The sequence below is a fragment of the Crocuta crocuta genome, unplaced genomic scaffold (assembly GCF_008692635.1).
Source record: "Crocuta crocuta isolate KB4526 unplaced genomic scaffold, BGI_CrCroc_1.0 scaffold95, whole genome shotgun sequence".
Classification (NCBI taxonomy): domain Eukaryota; kingdom Metazoa; phylum Chordata; class Mammalia; order Carnivora; family Hyaenidae; genus Crocuta; species Crocuta crocuta.
In genome coordinates, this window is record NW_027530971.1 from 9544696 (window position 1) to 9567587 (window position 22892).

Consider the following 22892-nt stretch of genomic DNA (forward strand, 5'->3'; position numbering starts at 1 on the left):
ATTAAGTCTTTATTCCTTAGAGTCGACCCTCTGAAATAGGTACTATTGCAATCCCAGGTCTCCAGCTTAGAGAACTAAGGTACAGGAAGGTTAAGTGACTTGCCCAAAGTCACACAGCAAGTGAATGGTAGAATCAGTCCTTGGAGTCCGTGTTCTAGCCACTTCTCCACAAATGTCCCCAAACCAGGTCTGAATTTCTTAGCCCCACATTCAGCTTCCTCCCTGAACACTGTTGCTTACCATAACTTTTCCTAGTTCCTTATATCTCTGATTCTCAAACTCAGCAAGGTTGATGTTCTGGAATGGATAATTCTTTGTCACAGGATGTTTAGCCTTGACCCGCTAGATGTAGTAGCAGTCCCAACCCCATTTTGATGATCAGAAATGTCTGCATAAGCATTACCAAATGCCCTCTGGGAGGCAGGATATCTGCTGCTTGAGAATCATTGATTTACACGGATTTTTTTTTCTTTTACTAAAGAGTATGTGTTCCTAGAACACATTTCCCTACCTCCACACTTTTCCACATTTGGTTTTCCCCTTGACCTTTCAGTGTCCTTGGCCTCCTCCACATCAGTCTTCTCTGTTGCAGACTCTCTCAGTTCCTCAGCATCTTTTACAGCCAGGGAGGAAATACTAGCCTGTCTGGGTTTTACTGATCTGCTGTATTTTTATGCTTTTGTTTGTTTGTTTAAAAAATGGTCACCATCTCCAAACTTTCCATTTAAAATCCCCTAAAGATTGCATGGCAGTATCAAGTTAAGAGCTCAATACATTTCATGCATTTAGTGTTTATTGGGTCAACTATGTATCAGGTCTGAGGCTAAGCACTCAAGGAAGTTACAAGACCTACACCTCAAGAACTCATGTACTAGGCTATCTGAGCAGAAGAGAAGCTTCAAGATAATTCTGTACCCTCTTCCAGTTGAGTAGTTGGGGAAACCAACCCCCCACCCCCAGAAGGTAAATAATAATTGGTCAGCATCATCCAGAGACCAAGCTGAAGGCTAAACTAAATCATCTTTCTTCTAGGAGAACAAAACTGAAGTTCTGAGGTCCCAGGGATCTCTTAACTCCCATTTGTCCTTCTAGAGTCTTAATGAGGCCCTGTGGGTTGCATCATAATTCATGATTTTATGGTGTATATTAAAGCAGTAGAAAATTAATATCTGAAAAGTCTGTCAGCCCTCTCTCTTCAGAAGGTTGCTTCTACTCCATGCTTTCCTTTATACGTCTTCAGTCTGAATGACTCCAGATTGCCCATGAGCACTGGACAGGGAGTTCTCAGACATAAGACCCGGCCCTTTCAGCCATGTGACCCTATTGATAAGACACCATGAAACCCTGAGCTAATGACCTCCTGAATCCACACCCACGGACTCTCTTCTTCAAAACCACCAAAGATTCCCTGTTATCTGTGGAACAAATATCCCATCTCTTGGCATGCCACTCACAGCCCTTGGCACCATGCCTCAGGCAGCTCTTGCAATTTCATCTCCCTCTGCTATACTGTGTGCCCTCAGTTCCATCAAAAGCAGAGGTCTTGGGGTGCCTGGATGACCTAGTCAGTTGAGTGTCACACTCTTGATTTTGGCTCAGGTCATGATCCCACATTCATGAGTTTGAGTCCTGCATGGGGTGGAGCCTGCTTAGGATTCTCTCTTTCTCCCTCTCTCTCTGCCCCTCACCTGCTCTTGCTTGCTCTCAAAATAAATGAACATAAAAAAAAAAAATCCATGGTCTTTCCCCGTGTCCAGAGCTCCCTTCCAGTGACAGCACAGCTCCCAGCCTTGCCTCATGTATCCCCTTCTGCTGAGAGGTCTTTGCCCAGCTTCCCCTGCTTAGTCCCCATTCCTCATACAGGGCTGTCTCTGTGTCACTCATCCAGGAAAACTTCCCTGAGCCTTTTCTTCTCATCTGAACCAAGCATTCCTTCTGCTAAATTATCTTTGCTTGCACTTCTACTAAAACTCACTCTATCATACTTTATTTGTGGATAATTAAGGACTGCCCCTTGTCCTCACTCAGTCTGTTTTCTCCCAGTTGGGAAGCATAAATTAGAAGTTAGGAGCAGGGATGCTTGAGTGTGATTACCTAGGTTTGAATCCCACCTGTGTTACTTGCCAGTGAGTTACTCAGGCTTTGGCAAGTTATCTGAGCTTCTCTGAGTCTCAGTTTCCTCATCTGTAAAATGGAGATAATACTACCTCCCTGTTTGGATTGTTGGGTCGCCTGCCTGTACTCATCCATTCAGTTTCCCATGGCGCCTGGCACACAGTAAGGGCTCAGGGAATGTCGGCCATCACCATCTGGATGCCACCAGGCGTGCGCAACAGAGTGGGAATCTGCCTGTCTGGCCACGTCCCTTCCTTATCTTGCCATCACTCTCCCTTCAAGGCTCACCCCTGGCTGTGTGGGCCAGGATGAGGCGATGGCAGGCTTGCTGGAAAGAGAAGCTTTTGTTTCCAGAACTCAGCCCACACTGTCTGGGGTGCGTTTTTACATAACTTGTCATGGGTCTGCATCAGTTACAAAGTTTACATCACTTGGCTCACCCACGTGGGAACCTTCTCCATCCCTCTCAGCTCCTTGGGTTAGCAAGAGATGCTCAGTGACCCTCCTGGTGCTATTTTGTAGTGAGAATCTCAGGTCCAGACATAGAGCCAAGGCCAACTAATCTACTAGACACAACCAGTGCGGTACCTGAAGTGCAAGGTACTTTTAGGGGCCAGTAAAAATGGCTTAAGAGCTTTTAAAATCAGAAGAAAATCATCTATATAATAACATGTATTATGTAATGATGGATCTAGCCTCTTGATTGTATATATCGTTATGCCAATGTAGTCATAAAATATAATTATATATACATATATATATAAATATATATATATGTATATATATTTATGGAGGAAGGGAAAAGTGCCCAGGGCTCAGGAGAGTTATGATGTGACTCTGGATGAAAAGGAATTTGCCCAAGATCAATAGTATGTTAGTGGCAAAGCAGGACAAAAGTTCATGGCTTATCACCCCCAAGTTAGAAATCTTATCCCTGCAGTTTTCTCAGACTCCCTAGAAGTTATTAAACCGTAGTCTTCTCTTTTTAAAATGAGGAAAGTAGACCAGAGAGGGGGTGCAACTTGCCACAGGTCACACAGCTTAGTTATGCCAGCACACAGCTAAGTTATGCTTTCTTTCCCAATTCCTTGTCATTCCTTTTTGTATTTTACACAACCACCAAACCTAGTGACCATGGATGAAACCCTCCATTATACAGATGGAGAAATTGAGGGCCAAGAAGCAGAAGACGCTTATGCAGGTTACAAAGATGCTACTCCTGCCTCCATGTCAGGGCTCTTGTTCTAGTACTCTAAAGATGGCTTGAGGGATGCCTGGGTGGCTCAGTCAGTTAAGGGTCTGACCTCGGCTCAGGTCATGATCTCACGGTTTGTGAGTTTAAGCCCTGCGTTGGGCTGTGTGCTGACAGCTCAGAGCCTGGAGCCTGATTAGAATTCTGTCTCTCTCTCTCTCTCTCTGCCCCCCCTCCCTTTCAAAAATAAATAAAAACAATAAAAAAATTTTTTTTAAAGATGGCTTGAAATTTCAAAATCTGCTCTAATTGGTTTTCCTCACAAGCCTTGGGCATATTTCTTTCATTTGTTCATTCATTCATTCATTCATTCATTCAACAAATGTTTACTGAATGCTTATATTCTAGGTAGTATACAGAAGGCTCTAGATGCAGAGTAGTGAGCAAACATGTACTCTTTATCTTTACCCTCTCCGAGGCAAACTTTCCCTACTTGTATGAACAGAATCATACGTTTCTATTTTTCTCCCTTTAGAGAGTTCTGGGAAAAACAAATGAAATAATTAAGACTCTTTGTACACTTTAAAACTTCAGGAAAATTTAAGAACACTTCCTATATTGTTATAACCAACAGAGTGTATAGTCAATATAAGGAAGCATTAAAAAACATATAAAGAAATAAATATTCAATTAATTTTAAAATAATTTTTGCTTATATTTACTTATAGAAAGGATGAGACATTGGTTAAGCACTTGACTTTGGGGCCAGGGAGCTGGGTTCTAATCTTGTTTATGTTATTACAAGTCAAGAGACCCTTGCTAAGTCAAGGAAACTCAGCCTCAGTTTCCTCACCCATAAAATGGGACCAAGAGAACTGAGAGAGTAGTTGTAAGAATTAAACGAGATGATGCACGTAAAATTCCTGTCCTTGTGCATGGCACATCATAAATGATGGCTTTCTTTATTTCTCAGTAGGTTTGTGTGGCTCTGAGTGGCATTAGAACAAATCAGAGTTGTGATCCAAGGGATAACGTAAGGAGGCAGGTATGATACTAATAGGTATCCCTACTGCATATTATTAATCCCTACTATATCACCATGGCATCAACAGAGGTACTAGCATTAGGGAATAGGAGGTCTCTTGTGAGAGGATATAGCCTGTGTCTGGTCATGCTCTATACCCCACACGTCCAGGTAGGACCTGATACAGTAGATGTCTTGTGAAGATGTGTCGGATGAGTCAGCACTTGGGTGAGTGGATAAATTAGGCAGCACTTGGGGATGTTAACTTGGGGAATAGAAGAGCCAGGGATAACACAATCAAGAGACTCGGACATCTTCACAGCTGTCCTGGGGTAGAGGGCACAGAATAACTCTGTATGTCCTCAGAGATCAGATCCTGGCCATCTGATCCACTGGATGGAAAGGAAAGGGAGGTGATTTGGATTCACTGAAGGAGAACACTGAGAAATGCCCAAAGGTGCAGAGGCCTTCTTCACACGGCGCAGAGTATGTGAAATGTGTACCGTCACTTGTCAGGATGTTGGACAGGTGATTCACAGGCAGTTAGGTGTTATATGGATGATATAATTAACCTTGAGGGAGCCTCCAGCCCTGACTGTGCACGGTTCTGTGAATGATGAAGGCTAAGAGTTTGGGACTTCTGTTAAGAATGTGGAAGGCAGGATGGAACGGTCCTTGAGAGTTTTCTGGAAAGTGGTATCATTGCCTCTGAGGTTTGGTGAGTGAGCAGGAAAAGCTTGTAGATCTCCCAGTCATCAAAATGACCTAAAGTAGGTTCTCTTCTCTAGGGCAGCTCCAACATCACTACCACTTAGTCTGGTCTGTTCAGGGGCAACCTTTAAAGGCAAGCAAACCCAAAATGCATGAATCCCCTTCTGTCCGTTCTCCTTTTCCTCTACCTTTTCCTCCTCCTCCTTTATCTTCTTTGTTGTTTCCTTCCTTTCCTCCTCCACTTTCTTTTTCTAAAAGTTTATATGCTCCAATTTCATTGACAATGTGTGAAATAGAGAACAAGGAATGTGCCTTTCTATTTCAGAGAATAATGTCAGAAGGGATAAAGTTTAACAGCACAGAAGAAGGGGGGAAAACTAGTCACAGTTATGAGGAAAAGGAACAGACGTTTATTCGTATCAATAGAAAGTGTAGCCTGTGTTATGTGCTATGCAAATGAGTGTTTGCATTCTCTCACTAAATCCTCAAAATGGCACTGTGCGTTAAGTACTGTTATTATCAGTTTACAGTTGAGAAAACTATCAGGTAGGTGAAGGGATTTTGCCCAAGGCTACACAGCTAACAAGAGGCGCAGCTGGGATTCCGACAGATAAGACTTCATGGTACATGTGCTTAAGGCTTGTTACGATGCCAGTGCCCATGTGCCAAGTTCTGGTATGTTCATTATCTCATTACTTCCCCCCTGCAACTGCCACAGGTGGATAGTATCACCCCATTTTACAGATGAGAGGACTGATACAAGAAGAGGTACCCTGACTTTCCCAAGTCACATAGTTATCGAATGGCAGGGCCTGCATTCAATGTATATTTATTGCTCCATAAAGTCCTGACCTTTCCGTGTCCACACAGCCTGCTTATATATGAGCATAGGAGGCAGACTGGAGAGTCCAGAACCCGAGGGAGACACAGGTGCACCGTGAGTACTTTGCCATTCCAAGCACACCATGGAGTTTGCGTATTAATAAAATGTAGAGGTTTCAGGAACCCTCAAGTATACTCTTGTGAACCTTGCCTTACAGCTGGATAGCCTTAAATAGTTTACAAGGAAATATGCATACATTTATCTCCTTTCTTTCTCAAAAGAGGTCTGTGAAGTATACAAGATAAGACTTCTTAATCCCTGGAGTACATATGGGAAAGCTGGGGCTCAGAGAACTGAACTCCTCCAAGGTCACACAGCTAGTAAAGAAGGTAAGCAGAGTCATGGAGTGAGAGTGCCCTCAGGTAATAATTCCAGAGGTACAGGTGGCCAGTAGACACAGAGGCCACTGTAGGCACGCTTCCTACTGTCCCACACCTTCTTGCAAAGTGAGTTCTGGCTCCTCATGCTCACCTGTGTGGCCAACATATAAGGGGAATCTTAGCTAATCCTGATCTTGTGAATTCATCCAGAGGGCTCCTTGAAATGCCTTTGCCTCTCTTATACCAGGAGACCGGGGTGTCTAGAACTCCGTATAGTTTAGGATAAGCCTCCAGCCAGGTATGATTTATTTCAAGTCTCCTCCTTCCACTGAGGGTATGATCAATGCTCTGAGTCAAGGGGAACCCCAAGGGGTGAGGATGCTGAAGAATACTCCCTCGGGTCCCCATCTTGGTGATATCCCAGCTGTCCTCTGTATGCCTGGTGTTGCTGAGTCCTCCAGGGTCATTTTGGTGGTCCTCCCCCCGACTGAACCAAGTACAGGGACCATGGGTATACTTAACCCAAATCTGTCTGTTTTAATCACTCTCCTCTGGACAGATAAAAGCTTTCCATAGGATTGCTGTCTCAAGCATTCCCCTGTGGCTTTAATACCAGCCATTAAATCATGGAAGGGAAAACAAAACAAAAAGGGACCAGCTCCAACCTTTAGCTTTTAACTTTTTTAGCCTCCTGAAAAAAAAAAACCCAGATTTTTGACCCAAATTCCCCCTTTCATACCCACATCCTCTCGCCTCTGCTTCTGTTCCTCTGGTAGATGTCCCACGGCGAGTGGACGGTTCTGAAATCACCTTCCTTCCCCTCTACCTCTTCCTCCATGACTGTACATCTCCCATAGTGGGAACCAAGGCTAGGGTGTCTGACGGACCTGGGATCTCAGAGTCACAGGGAGTCTGAGACAGAAGGGGCCTCTATGGCCATCGTTGTGACCCTCCTACCTCATAGGGCAGGGCGTGAGGATGCCCAGAGAGGGGGTGCTGCTTTCTTAGTGACCCATGGCAGAGCGATGGCAGATTTGGACCACAAGAGCCTTGACTGTTGGTTGAGAGTTATTCCCACTGAAGGAAAGCATCTGGCTTTAGAGTTGGTCTATTTGTGACTCTACTACTCTCTTGCTGGGATCCTTGAGGGAAGATCACACAGCTTTTCTACACTTTAGTGTCCTTGTCTGTCAAAGGACTGTCAGGAAAGCCTACTGCATGGGGTCATTAGGAGCCCTGAGTGGGATCTTTTTGCCTAGCAGAAGGCCTGCTACCTAGAGACTTTCAGCAAATGTTCCTCATTCTTATCATTATTTATTTGAAAATACTGCTCTGTCACCAGCCAAAATGACCCAGGTAGAGTGTCCTCCTCCCACGTCCACTCTACCAATGAGAGAAAAACAAATATATATTATTACTTGATGTAATTGTCATCCTTTGCTAAGTGTCCTCTATAGACAGTGATGAAAGTCTAGCATTATCAGAGCTAATTTTGTGTTGACTTAAAATGCCCAGAAAACATCTTAGGGGGAAAAACCCATAACAACAGCACAGCATGGAGGCACAGCTGATGTCTTACTCATCTATGGGCAGGAATTGAACTTGAAATCAGGAGTCTTTAATTCCAGTTCCTCCTACCATTTAATGCTGTGTGACCTTAAGCTGGTGATTTCACCTCTCTTGAGTCTCAGGTTCCTCAGCTGTAAATAGTGCCTGTTATACATGGTGACTGTGAGTATAAGACACTTTGGCTTAGAAGCAGCTACCCACTAGCTTGGCACTCAGCATGACCTTCAGGTACATACAATCAAGGCAAAACACTGAAGTACCCCTCCTCTGTGAGGTGCATTTCCCCTGGGCAGTGACCACTCCTCCAGTCTTCATTTCCTTCTGATACACCTTGCTTTGATCACCCTGGAAACTGATTAAATGGAGGCAATGTATCCTAACCAGAGGAGAATTCTGAACTGAGCATGAGGCAGTGGAAGATGAGATAGATTGTAGAGAAATTTCAGTGGGAGAGCTTCGAAAACTTGTGGAATGATGGTATTCTGGTCTGCCGAGGCTCTCATAATGAGGTGTCATGGACCGGGAGACTTAAACACCACAAAGTTATTTTCTGGAAGCTTGGCGTCAGAGCACAAAGTGTCCACGGCATTGGTTTCTTTTGAGTCCTCTCTCTTTGGCTTGTAGACGGCCCTTGTTTCCCTGGGTCTTCTCATGCTCTTCCCTTTGTGTGTGTCTGTGTCCCAGTTTTCTCCTCCTACAACAACCCCAGTCATCCTGGACCATAGCCCGCCCTCTGGACCCCATTTCAGCTTGATCACCTCCGTAGAGATCCTGCCTCCAAATAAGGTCACATTCTGAGGTCCTGGGAGTTAGGATGTCAACATATGGATTTTGAGGGGACACGACTCAGCCAGTAACTAACAGAAAGGAAGATGGGAGGCAACCAAGGAAATGACTACAACCTTGGTGGGTGGGTGGGAACATTTCTGTAAAGACCCTGGAGTCTGGAACAAACCTGGGTCAGAAACCAATAGGTAGGGAAGCCGGTGGTGGAAACCCAGGTGCTGAAGACAAGCTCCAGAAGGCATTATGGGCATCTGAACCGGGCCCGGACACAGCTTGGGTCCCCATGAAGTGCTGTGAACCAAGGAGAATGGATGACATGCTGGTAATAAAGAGCCATTGATCCTTAGTTAGTTTTTTAGACTCCGGCAGAAGAATGACATGGAAGGCAGCCTCTGGGCTTGCAGTTCAGGTCAGTTCACTTGTGTTGGCACTGTGTGACTTACAGAGATCTGTTCAGGGGGGTCCGTGCCTTCAAACAGCCCACTTGGCTCTCAGTGCAGTGACGTGATTAAGCACCTGGGCCTGGGAATCCTATATGCATGGATTTCAGGCTTTGGGTAAACCCCTTCCCTCCCTGAGCCTCAGCCTCCTCTGCCAAGTGGGCAATGCTGAGAGTTTCCATGTGAATGTTAAGTGGGAGAATTAGACTAGAACATGACGGACTTTAGCAACTTCTAAATAAAGAAAGGGTACTATGCTCTTGGTAAAGACAACAGCCATAGGGAAAGGTCCCTCCTGTTCCTTTATTTTTAATCTGCCATGACAAACTCTGGGGCACCTACAAGGTACCAGGGTCTGTACAGAATGTTGGGCACTTTGAAATGAACCACACAGACCCACAGATGGGAAACACAGACACTGGATGAGTAATTACAGAAGTGATGAGTTTTCAGACAGGAAGGAATGAGATGGATGTATGGGAGGAAGATTTGTCTGTTCCTGGAGTGGAACGGAGTGATTGGACAGAGCTGCCCTGGGACAGCTCCATTAAAGTGATCCTGAGGGGGTGACCCCCAGGCATAGAGGACTCCTGGTACAGCCCTGGCCAAGATTTTGGGGAGACTTCTGCCTTTGAACTAGCCTCTTAATGTATGCTCTTTGTCTCCAGGATGAGGCTTAACCAGTAGGTGAGAAGAAAAAGAGGCAGGAAGCTTCTGGGGGGATCGGGAAGCCTTTTCAAAGCAAGCCTAGCTTCAGGAAGATAAGGGCACATTAGAGAGGCCAGCTGACCAGGGTTCGAGGGACTGATGATCACTATGAGGCTCAGGTCAAGCCCCTTCCAGGTCTGGGGCTGGACTTCTCTATCTGTAAAAGTGCCCTAGACACCTCATGGGCTCTGCACACTTTCAGCATCTGCTTCTATGCGCTTATAGCCTTGAGGCAGGCTTATGCTAATTAGATGTAGATTGTGTGCAGGATTGCCCCATGGCCTTCATCTTGTCACATGGGGATGTGTCCCCTGGGATCAACTTCCAGCAGCACACAGATGGTGCCGACTTCAGAAACGCCTCTCTCCGTTTCCTTCACTATGTCTCTATCTTCCTGGACAACCGTGGGGAGGGACAAGGTGAAGGTGGGGAGGGTGCTTGCGTGTCCTTCTGGGAACACTGTTCTGTGTCCCTCTGTGGAGATACATGGCGGACAAGGGACCTAAGCATGCAAGCATTAGGTTTGACACGAAGCATCCGATTCAGATCAACACCTATTTTTGAGCTCCTTCTGCTTACAAGGAACCATTCTAGCAGTGAACAAAAGAGCTCTCAAATTGTAGGTGGGGATCATTTAATCCCAACTTCTCCTTTTTCAGAGAAGGGAAATGAGGTCCGGCAGCATAAGGGGGGGGGGATGGTAAGACTTGTCATCTGTCAAACTGAGCCCAGATCTCTGGTCCCACATCCCTGGTTCTGGGCTAATGAGATAGCAGTGTCTCCCTTCCAGCCCCCTGAAATTGGACCACTGTTGATTAAGTTATTTTCATAACAGAAACATAACAGAAATAAGGCCCCATCACCATTTTACCCAACCCCCTACCTTGTTGGTGTTCAGTAATTTCCTTTCGCCACTTATACTCCAGGTAAATATTTCCTTCTCAACTTCTGAAGCCACGGCTTCAAGGTTCTCAGTTCCCTTAATGTGTTTCCTCCTGGTCCCACTGAAAAGCCACTCTTTGCCCTTCCTCTCTGCCTCCTAGGGCCAAGCCTCCTCTCAGTCCCCGGCTCCGTGTCGCGGAGTCTGGCCATTCTCACCGCTTCCCTCTCTCCCCTGCACAGAGGTGGCTTGAGCCAGAGTCCCAGGCCCCAGGAAGGTTCTGAATGGAGGGCGCCCTACAGATGTGTAAACATTTTACCTTGCTACCCCCGCCAGCTGCCTTCTAAAGGCAACAGGACAACCAGGGACTGAGAGCCCCTGGTGAAATTAAAAACAAAACAAAACAGGGGCGCCTGGGTGGCTTAGTCGGTTAAGCGTCCGACTTTCGCTTGGGTCATGATCTCGCGGTTCATGGGTTCGAGCCCCGCGTCGGGCTCTGTGCTGACTGCCAGCTCAGAGCCTGGAGCCTGTTTCAGTCTGTGACTCCCTCTCTCTCTCTCTGACCCTCCCCTGCTCACGCTGTCTCTCTCTGTCTCTCCTAGAAAGAAATAAAACATTAAAACAAAAACAAAACAAAAAACCTGCAGGGAGAGAGAGAGAGAGGGAAAAGGGATCCTGTTTCAGAAGTTGATTTTCTCAATTTTCTGTTGAAGGGGGCTGCTGTTAGCCAGGGGAGCAAGGGAAGGGGAGCTCGATGGTGGGCTGGGGGACACAGGAGTGGTGGCTCCAGGAATTCTGCTTTCACTGATCCCTATAGCAAAAGTGTCAACCCATAGATCCAGGGGTTACAGCTTCAGCTTTGGAGGGGCCCGTGGGGAGGTAGCTTTTCACGTGCAGCAGCCTGACAGCAGCTAAGGAGATGGGATTTATGATTTTTAAGTAGTGTTTGCCAGTGGGTTTGAGGAGAACCTGGACTTTTTCAAGGCTTTATCCAATCAACTCTTGATACATCAGTCAAGATGCCTTTGGGGTGCCTTCTCTCTTTGGCCTTTCTGTATTTTATTTCTAGTCATTTCCTACTTATCATCATTGACATGACTCCTAAACCCTCCAGCATCTTAAAAATGAACTTACACTCGGATAGTTGCTGTGTGCCAAGGATGGGGTACCCGTTGTGTCTTTTAAGTATGACAGCGTGCTTAAAGAGGGATATCAGTGAGAGGATTAAGATCTGCAGAAGCAAAGTGATTTTCCCCAGATGTACAGCTAGGAATTGCTTTCATCAGAATTACCCTAAATCCAAAGATCCTGCTTTTTCTGTGGTACTAAGAACACTCTCTTCTGATTCACCCCCTCCTTTAGCCATGGAGACATAAATTAGTGCCTTCGATTCTCTTTTTCCTTTTTCCTTCTCCCAGTCTATCAGAAATCCTTCTTATGCTCCTCCACGAGACCCTTGCTGAGTACTGCTCTAGGCAGGGCATGGTACAGGGTGGTAGGCATGGTGCAGATGTTCCAGCCAGAGTCCTCACTCTCAAGAAGCATCCAGTCTAGGGGGACTCCAGAACCAGAGAATAAGTGTCTAGTTGCATAAAAGCAAAATGAGTTCAGAGGAAAGAATGAGCATTCCTTACAGGGCTATCATGCAGAGCTTCTAGGAGGAGGTAGTTTCTGTTTTAGCCTTTCGGAAACCTGGAAACACAGAAGAGCAGACTTGGACCAGGCATATGAGGGGGACCTCGTTCAGTCCCCTCCTTTACCAGATAGAGAACCAAGACCCAGAGGAGGTATTCAGTGCTTCACCAAGGTTACCCAGCCAATGCAAGCAGGTTGACTTTGTGAGGAGACCCCCAGCCATTGCCTGAAGGCCTGCTGGGCAGGCAGTAGGTAGAGGGGTATAGGCAGACTTAGATGTCAAGCCAAAACTGCCTTCCACATCAGCTGCTAACAGATTGACATGAGTTCTGAGGCCTCAGTGCCCACAAAGGAATAAAGACTGTGTGGGCTTCCTCTGTTGATTTTGCTGGAAGCTCTCCATGATCCTTTGATGAATGCTAATGGCAGATGTACCCTCAAAGTTATGGTGACCGCAGCAACTTACTAGCTCAAAGTAGGGACTGTCCTTCTAAATGAGCATCTTTTATTCACTCTCATCTCCCGCTCTTTCTCCTCCCACCTGGCCTTGTACATCATCCCACACTTAAAATACATTCTTAATTAGAAAGTCCTTTCCCCATCCAACAGCCTGGCTGTGCCAAGGACACTGGGTATATTCCAGAAAGGCTGGGGAATAGGGGTTGGTGAGTATAAAGATACTTTGATCCAGAGAGGATCTGCTAAGTGACTTCCTGGAGTTCCCAGAGTGAGGCTAGAAACATCAGCCTTGGGACTTTCCCAGACACTCAGCTTGTGGTACCCCTAGGTGGTTGGTGTGTTCCGGATCCCTGGTGACACTGATGGGGGAGAGAGAAATACCTGTGGAGTTAGTGCATAGGGTAGTGAATCCCAGGGTCTGCGATCTACTTACCAGTCAGTTGACTTTAAACCCATCCATTTCCATATCTGCTTCTGTTAACATCACTACCTTAAAAGTGTTACATGGGGGCGCCTGGGTGGCTCAGTCGGTTAAGCGTCTGCCTTCAGCTCAGGTCATGATCTCATGGTTCGTGGGTTCAAGCCCCGCATCGGGCTCTGTGCTGACAGCTAGCTCAGAGCCTGGAGCCTGTTTCAGATTCTGTGTCTCCCTCTCTCTCTGACCCTCTCCTACTCATGCTGTCTCTATCTCTCTCTCACAAATAAATTTAAAAAAAAAAACATTAAAAAAAAAAATTAAAAAAAAGTGTTACATGGATGAAATGAATTAATGCGTATGTAGACCTTAGTACAATGCTTGACCTGCTATAGAGGCTTGATAGATTTCACTTAATGAAGGAGTCTCCATCATATTTTTTATGTTAAGAGAGTGCTTTTCATTTCATTCTTTTATAAATATTAGCATTAGTGTCAGAGAAAAGCAAGCTGAATTGGGTCTCAGGAAATTTGACAGTGACTCTGTATAACATAACAAATGCTTTTCATTGTCTGGGTCTGAAGTCCCTCATCTGTTGAGTGAAGAAGCTGGAAGTCATGATCTTCAAAAACCTTTCTAGCTCAGGGGCACGTGGGTGGCTCAATCGCTTAGGTGTCCATCTCTGGGTTTCTGCTCAGGTCATGATCTCGAGGTTCATGAGTTTGAGTCCCGCATCAGGGTCTGTGCTGATGGTGCATAGCCTGGTTGGGATTCTCTCTTTCTCCCTCTCTCTGCACCTCTCCTGTTTGTTCTCTCTACAAGTCAAAATAAGTAAATAAACTTTAAAAAAAAGTTTTTAAATCTTTCTAACTCAGATGTTAAGCATGTCTGCCTTTCTTTGGGGATGAGTTTCTTGCCTAACCAGGACTGCTGCTAGAAGCTAGAAGCATTAGCTTTGCAGCCCTTGACCCTTGATTCTCTGTGCCAAGTTGCCTAATAGTTTGCCACCACTCACCATTTGATGACTGGTAATGGTTGACATGCACTCAAAGTTATGGATACCGTAGTAGGGGCCATCCTTCTAAATGAGCAACTTCTATGCATTATCGCCACCCTCTGATTCTCCTCTCACCTCCACATCATCCCACACTTAAAATACCATCTTAATTATAAAGTCCCCTTACCCGTACAACAGTCTTGTAAAATCAAAGGTGTTCAGATTTCCATTATTATGATTGTTTGGTGTTTCCAGTAGCTCAGCTACCCATTCTACAACAGATATCTTTCTTGTAAGTTCCATACTCAGAACCAATAAAAGTGAAACCATTTGTGCTGTAGTTGTTGTGAGCAGCCCCCAAAGCCAGTTCACCTGTCCCCTCCATCACTCCAGCCCTCACTGTGCCCTAAGGGTGGTCCTAGAGTCTCCATTAGTAGCTGCTGGATCTCACAAAGCAGTTTGAAAAATGCTGGTCTAGGATGTCCTGATATAAGTTTTATCAGAGAGAAGTAACTTACACCCCACCTCTCCATCCTTTATTTATTCATCTTTCTCTCTTTGGGCCACATAGGGCTATATGACAAATGTTCATATACCTCGCGTGACCGAGGATGGGTCGTGGGAATTCACACCGTCAGTGACCAAGGCAACAGAGACCCACGCTACTTTTTCTCCCTGAAGACAGACCGGGCCCGGAAAGTGACCACCATCAATGCGTACCGCAGCTACCTCCCAGGCCAGTGGGTACACCTGGCTGCCACCTACGATGGGCGGCTGATGAAGCTCTATGTGAATGGTGCCCAGGTGGCAACCTCTGGGGAGCAGGTGGGCGGCATATTCAGCCCGTTGACCCAGAAGTGTAAAGTGCTCATGGTGGGAGGCAGCACTCTGAATCACAACTACCGGGGCTATATCGAGCGCTTCAGTCTGTGGAAGGTGGCCAGGACTCAGCGGGAAATACTGTTGGATATGGAAACCCGTGGCCCCCACACTCCACTACCTCAGCTCCTCCTCCAGGAGAACTGGGACAATGTGAAGCGCACCTGGTCCCCCATGAAGGACGGCAGCATCCCTCAAGTGGAACTCAGCAGTGCCCACAGCTTCCTGCTGGACACGAGTCTGGAGCCTCCCTTGTGTGGGCAGACGTTGTGTGACAACGCAGAGGTCATCGCCAGCTACAACCAGCTCCCGCGGTTCCGCCGGCCCAAGGTGGTGCGCTACCGCGTGGTAAACCTCCACGACGACAGCCACGAGAACCCCACGGTGAGCCGCCAGCAGATCGACTTCCAGCACCGGCAGCTGGCCGAGGCCTTCAAGCACTACAACATCTCCTGGGAGCTGGAGGTGCTGGAGGTGAGCAACTCCTCCCTGCGCCACCGCCTCGTGCTGGCCAACTGTGACATCAGCAAGATCGGGGATGAGAACTGCGACCCCGAGTGCAACCACACGCTGACCGGCCACGACGGCGGGGACTGCCGTCACCTGCGCCACCCCGCCTTCGTGAAGAAGCAGCACAACGGAGTGTGCGACATGGATTGCAATTATGAACGGTTCAACTTCGACGGCGGAGAGTGCTGTGACCCCGAGATTACCGACGTCACCAAGACTTGCTTCGACCCCGACTCTCCACACAGGTAAGGCCTGGTGGGCAGGTGATGCCCAGCTGCCAGCTGATGTGTCCCCTGTTGTGTAGGTGAGGCACCTGAAGCCCCTAGGGGTGACAGAATTTTCCAGTTCACACAGCGGCTTCGTGACCGAGGCCAGTCCCTTACTGAGTTCTCATGGGGATGATACGCAAGGATGGCCCCTCACAACCGTATTCACTGAGTCCCCACCGTGGGCTAAGAAGGAAGACTCAACTCGGTCTTCTCAAAGGGTGCAGAGTCTAAACTGGGTGATGTGAGCTGAGTACTGGTAGCTGTCATAACGTCTGTGGTAGAGTGGGGTGCAGCGCATTAGCCAATATGCAGTCCTCAGCCACTTGTGACTGTTCATGTTGAAATTAGATGAGATTAAATAAATCTCAAATCTGTCCTGAGTCACATTAGCCACATTTCAAGTACTCAGCAGCCTCGTGGGCTAGTGGCTACCCTGCTGGACAGAGCAATATGGAACACCCTTCCCAGCAGAACATTCACTGTCACACTGTGCTGGCAAAGCAGGGATCGCCTTGGTCAGACAGCCTGGGTTCAGATCTCGGCGGTACTGTTTCCTCACTCTGTGACCCCTTAGGTGCTCTACTATATCTTCCTCTGTAAAGTGAGAATAAGAACAGTACCTGCTTTGTCCAGCAGCTCTGAAGGTGGAGAGGGGGCTCTCAAAGCACAATCCCTCTCACAGTGTCTAGCAAGCCATTTGCTCTCAGTAAGCATATTTGTCATGACTTGTGTAACGAGAGGTGGTGTGTGCTATCCTTAGGGAGTGCCAGGTGAGATCAAAGAGAAAAAAACTGACTTTCAGCTTGAATATCTCTGGGAAAGCTTAGGTACCGTTTGGACATCCGAGGTTGCGTTGGGGGAGAAAGGAGGGCCCAGGGCAAAGGGACTTCAGGAAGGGGAAGCTTCTGTCTGACACCTCACTCAGCCCTCGCTTGTACTAGCGACTCTAACCAGCAGTCCCAAAGAAAAGCCCAAAGGGGAACCTGTGGGTGATGTGTATTTAGTATGGTCCCCAGAGGAACTAGTTCTGGGCCAGAGAGACAGGCGCCCTCCACTTTTTGGATTTCCCAGGCTCACGCTGAACTTTTCCATTCTGTCCAGCACGCAGGACCCTGGACTTGCTGATAGCTCGAGCACATTTGCCGACCTCTGCAGGCTTTCTGCTGACTCTTCTCTTTATGTCTCTCTCAAAAGAGCAAGGGCCTCCCATGCACAGACAAAATACCTATGTGCAAAGGAATGATGATACTGGCAGGAGAATGTCGTGCCTGGCAGCAAGCCAGAAAGCACGTCAGCTCAGCCTGCTGGCACCAGGCAGGCCCTGGACTCTCACCTTGGTTCAGAGATGTGAGCAGCCCAGGTGGGAGGAAGCCTTACTGTGCGGCTAGTTCCTTCCAGGTCATAATGCGTTCTCCTCTCTGCTCTCATTTGGGCTTTGACAGAGTTTGGCAAAGAAGGCAAGACAGGGTTAGTATTTACATTTGACTGATAGGGAGATAGAGGATGTTGGCTGGTGAAATGACTCAACCAAGGTCATGGGTCAGGAGAGTCATTCAGCAAAGTCACAACGCAAGTCTCCAAGATTAAGACAGTGTACTCCCTACTGAGCAGGCAGAGTGGGCATGGAGGAGGGTGAAGGACCATGAATAGCTGGAAGTCATTCATTCATTTCTTTCTTTCTTTTCTTTTCTTTCTTTTGTTTCTTTTCTTTTCTCCCTTCCTTCCTTCCTTCCTTCCTTCCTTCCTTCCTTCCTTCCTTCCTTCCTTCCTTCCTTCCAAAAATGTTTATTCAGCACCTACCAAATGCCAGGAAGGTGGGTATGCTAAGCCCTATTTTGCTGAAGGAAATCCAGGATTCAGAATGACATAGGGATTTAGCAAAGGTTATGCAGCAAATAAATGGAGAGCTTATATTCCAATTCAGATCTATTGGCTCTAAAGCTCCCACTGAAGGAGGGTATTTTTAATCCTAAGGAACAGTACGAGGCAGAGTTGAAGGGCAGGGGTGAGTGACAGGGTGGCTTCACTAAAGCCTTGGGGAAAAAAACTGCTGAGTTGATTGGGTCAGGACCAAGGGCAGCTGGCCTTTGTGGTGGGTGAGCTGTCCTGGTATGGAGGGGCCGTGGGGCCCCAGGTCCCAGATACCTCGCAATCAGCAGACAGAGCTGGCAGCCTCCAGCGGCCTCCTCTTTTCTAAGTCACGAGACTGCCTGGCCAGAATGTCTGTGAGCAGCCATGTGCCAGCTCTGTGACCACTCATGCCACAGCCTGTTTATTTGCTGGCTGGGAAGGTCATGAGCCCTGGGTGAGGGCCACCAGGCAATGTGTCATCTCCTGACAGGCTGGGGGTGACAGTATTCTGGCTGTATCAGCTCTCCTCTGGGCAGAGAGAAACCTGTGGAAGTTTGCAGAGAAATACTTGCTTTGTGGCTTTTTAAAAAAAGAGAGAGAGGGAAGGAGGGAGGGAAGGAAGGAAGGCAGGCACCTGTAATATAAGCAGTGAAAATTTGACATTATCTAGGTGAGTTTTAATAAAGAGCTGAACTTAATTCTCTCTCTCTCTCCCTTTTCTCTCTCTTTTTCTTTCTTAATGAGTAAAGATAGTAAAACAATACTTATGGTAATAAGTAATAACTGTTCAATAATCTATGGTAAGGGACCAACTTTTTTTTCCCTATACATTGGAAGCTGATACCTTTGAAATGCGCAGGAAAAAAATGAATCAGTATAAAATGCAATACCACAGGAACGTCATTATCAGAATTCTCAAAAAGTTTCTAAATGTGTATTCTCCATTTTCTGTTTGTAGTGTGCCATGGACTAGTAAGCAGTGCCTACTTTGAGTAGCACTGATTAAAATTCACCATTCTGACAATTTATGTAGCAAATGCCTTGAGTAAAATAAGATACCCCTAGTGATGCAGCTGGGCAGATCCGTGTACTCCAGCAAAGAAGGACCTTTTTTTTTTTTTTTTTAACACATTTAGATTCCTTTATGTCATGGTCCTTGGGCATGTTCTCAGGGATTCATGTGCTATAGGAGAACAACTAATCTTAGCAGAGGGCTGCAGAAGACTGATTTGTGCCTAATGTCAGACCTAGAAACATCCTCACAGATCATTGTTCCAAATCCCTTATCCCTCCATAGAGGGAAACTGAGGCCAAAGTTCACACTGTCCATTAGTGGTCAAACTAGGGTTAAGATTGCTCTACATTTCTGACTCCTGGTCATCCACTATGGCACAGCTACCCAGCACGACCTTGACATCCTTGCCAGCCACAGATACCTGCCCCCTCACATTCTATCCTCACTCTCTTCTCAGATATGCTCCAAGAGCTTGGGATTATGAAGTGCTTGAAGGAGTGAGTTTAGAAGAGAATTGGATAATGGCCTTGGGGTTCCATGGGCCCCTGTAGAACTATTAGAGCTACACTGGCAGCTAGTCTTCCTTATTAAGATGCCATAATAAAAGCAGACAGTTGAGGATGTTCACAGAGAAAGGGACTGGACAGTGAGTGGCCAGGGTATAACTTCAAAGGGTTCTATGCTAACCATTTGAAGATGTTTGGCCTGGATGAGAAAATTCTCATGGGGCCATGACTATAGGGCCCTGTGGCATGCACTTCATGGCCCCAAAGGCGTGTCCTGTGGGAAAGGGAGCAGAATTACTCTATATGGTACCTAAGCCCTGGCCAGGACAGGAGTGTTGGAATTACAGGAGGCAGCTTGGAGCTGAGTAACAGATAATGTCATCCCCCCTCAGAGTGGTCCCCCCAGGGGAGTGCCCTGTCACCTGAGGCACACACAGTGAGCATTATGGCAGTGCTGAATACAGTAGCCTTGATGCTCTTGAGGTTGAGAATGGCACAGCCCGACTTTTTGCTGATATCTTACTCCAAGTCGTGTTATAGAACCAGATGGTTGTAGGCATTTATCGGGTATGTGTACCCCTGCCACGGTCTCTGCTGTTCACTGGGGGTACTACAGTGAGTGGGGCACATTCCTCCCCATCTAGGGGCTTCGCTTTGTTGGGGGGTCATATTCAAACATAAGAAATTCTAATCCATGAGAACAACACGCAGTGGGACGGGAGTTCTGCAAGGCAGAGATCTGCTCTGACTAGGGAAGCGAGGCAGAGTTGGTTTGAAGGACAGCCGGGGACGGGCAGCACGTTCAGCGGTAGAGATGCAGCCTGCATAGGTCGGGTCCTGGCAGGAAACAGGTGACACATTCAGACAGAACAGTTAAGGAGAGCTGAAGGAGGGGCTAATTTGAAGGTGAGGCTCTTTATAACAGGGTGGGCAGGGTTAGGACAATCCCCAAGGCCAGAGTCAGCAACTGTGGGGAGCCATTTCCATCCTTGGCCTGGAGGGGCAAGAAGAGAGAGTGGTTTTGGAACCTAAGAGAGTGGATGTATGTGCAAGACTCTTGGGCAGCAGCAGTGACTCTCCACCAAGAGGGGTAGCCAGCTTACTGTGGCCCCCAGGCCAGAAGGGAGCCAGGAGAGTCAGTTCTCCAATGGCATTCTCCTCTGCTTTGCAGTCTTCCGCCAGTACTTCCCACTGGAAAGCAAAAATAGAATCACAGGGCAAAGGTACCCATAGAAGCACCCCAAAGAAGCCAACCTCCCAAGGGCACATAGGGAGGAGAGGGATGGGCGGTGGATGTGGATGAGCAAACAGCGTGTCCCGAACACTGAGAAAGACAGCCCATGCAGAGGGGACGGGATATGGAAGAGAACAGGAGAGGAGGAAAGGCTTGGAGAATAGAGTCCTCAGTATAACTGGGACCCAGAGCATAAGCAGAAGGGTGTCTGCTTTATCTCATGGGGAACTCTAGTATCAGGCTAAATCCTTCCTTCCTGCCTCTCTCCCTTTCTTCATCCCCTCTGCTTCCCTTCCCTCCCCTCCCTTCCCCTCCCCACCCTTTCCCTCTCCTCCCTTCCCCCCTTCCTTTCCCTTCCTTCCCTCCCTCTTTTTTTTTTTTTCTTCTTTTCCTTTCCCAGTAAATATTTGTTGAATGCTTCCTCGGTGTCAGCCCAGTCCCTGCCTTTGGAGTTCACCATCTAGTGGAAGAGACAGACAATAAAGCATGCCATTGTAATCATGGGTGTGAACGAAGGGTCCCCAGTGTCAGCCAGGAGGAGCAGTCTGTGTGAGCAGTAAAAATTTTTCTATCAGACCAGCCATTTAGAAAAAGACATTCCATTGAACTTGGCCATTCTCTACAGTGGTGGAGACGAGCCAGGGAGGCAGAACTTCATCTGCAGCCATTAGCGATGTCTACTAACAAGTTAGAATGCACTTCACTTGCCTTTTTATAGCTAAATTGGAAAACCTGGGTATTAAGGGAAACCCCTAGTATCAGGAACCCCAGAGCCCAAATTGACACTTTGGGCTGTATGCACCCCACTGGGAGAGTATATTGCAACAAACCTGCTGAGTTTGTTTGAACCCTCTAAACTGCAAGCTATAGCACAGTTAGGTGAACTTGACCTTTGTGTGTGAACATCGATTCATATGCAGTAGGACAAATAGAAAAAGACTTGTCTTGCATACTCTTGGCTCAAAGGGAAACATTTTCTTTGTCTTCCCTTTATTGTTTTTCTTTTTTAATGGAACAAGGGCATTCCCCTGGGGCCATGTTATTTTTTTTGGATCTGAGCTGACATTGCTGGAAGTCTTTGGAAAGGACTGTAGTAAGCCTTGAGGCAGGCTCCTCAACCCCTCTGCTGGCACTGTGGTTCTCACTGTCTCTCCCCGCCCACCTCCTTGTCAGAGGCCATTTAATGGTTTGCCTTCACACGTTGGGGTCCCTCATCTCTTTTCTGGGATGATCTCATGGAATATACACCTCTTTCTCTGTGGTTCTCCCCAAATCTGGAAAAGTTGTATGTAATCAGAGACTCAGCCAGAAGGAGCAGGAGTGAGGTCCAGCCCTTTCTTGCTATAGATGAGGAGGCCAAGCTCCCAAGACGGGCCAGCACGAACCCAGGCCTCCCAGTGAAAGTGAGGCCAAGCTAAGAGTAAGATCCAGAATCTCATCTCTTTATCCCAAGGCATTTCCACCCTCCTACATCACGATGGTGTCTTAGAAACTTGAAAACATTCTCTTTAGTATGATCATGTTTGTACCTATCATCCATATTTTGCTAAGATGCTTTAATGTGGAGAGCACTGCAGTAGATGTCCTAGGGACCCAACATGTAATCTGTGTCCTGAAGGTGCTTATATTCTGTGGTTTCATGACATATTGGTACAGTCACTCAAGAAATGGCAAGAAGGCAGATGACAAATTTTCCAGTGAACCATGCAGATGATAAGGCTTGTATGAGCTCTGAGAAAAGACAGGATCCCTGTGGTTTAGAGAAGTTAGAAAAGGTTTTCTGGTAGAGGAGGTCTACACACAGACCTCCGGAATTAACAGACTTTGTAATGACAGAAAAGAACAAAGAGATTGAGGTGGGAAAGTAATGGGAGGGTTCAAGGAAGAGGTGAGTCTACTTGGGACTTCATGCAGTTCAATGTCATGATTTGTTCTTCTGGCCATAGAGCTCCAAGAATCAGACTGATGTAGAATGAAAATAGCATTCTGGGAAAATAGATTCTAGCCCTGGCCCAGCAGCATCTTAACTATGCAATCTTGGGCAAGTCTTATAATCTCCTTGAGCCTCCGTTTCCACATCTATGGAAAGGGAATGATAATAATATCTGACCGCCTGGATCATGTGATTGCCTTGAGGGTCACATAAAATAATATCCCAGCAAGAGTTCTGGGAAGAGTTAACCAGCACACAGATGAAAGAGGGCTTTGTTATTTGTTCAGTAACTTTGTTCATTCTTTTCCAGTAATCATGTAAGAGAAATTGCTTGGAATTTTATAATCAGAATATCAGCGTTTATTTAATGTGACTAATATTCATTAAAGCAATAACAGGAGTCAGGCCTGGTATGGTGGAAAAGTGATATGCGTTGGAGACTGACCAGGGTTTGTATCCTGGTTCCACTCTTCATTAGCTGTCTGACCTTGGCTCGTTTCTCAGTAAGAGTTGCTGGTTTCTCATCTGTGAAAATTGGGTGAGAACAGCTCTCGGGCAGCA

The 22892-nt window shown here is 46.8% G+C and overlaps 1 protein-coding gene across 1 annotated transcript in view; it reads left to right on the forward strand.

The window, feature by feature from the left end:
• PAPPA (pappalysin 1) overlaps nt 1-22892 on the forward strand; it is a 243099-nt gene that overhangs the window by 18062 nt on the left and 202145 nt on the right. The window contains exon 3 of the mRNA XM_077769774.1: nt 14706-15768. Within this exon, the coding sequence (XP_077625900.1) occupies nt 14706-15768 (1063 nt within the window). The remainder of the gene's footprint in view (nt 1-14705; nt 15769-22892) is intronic.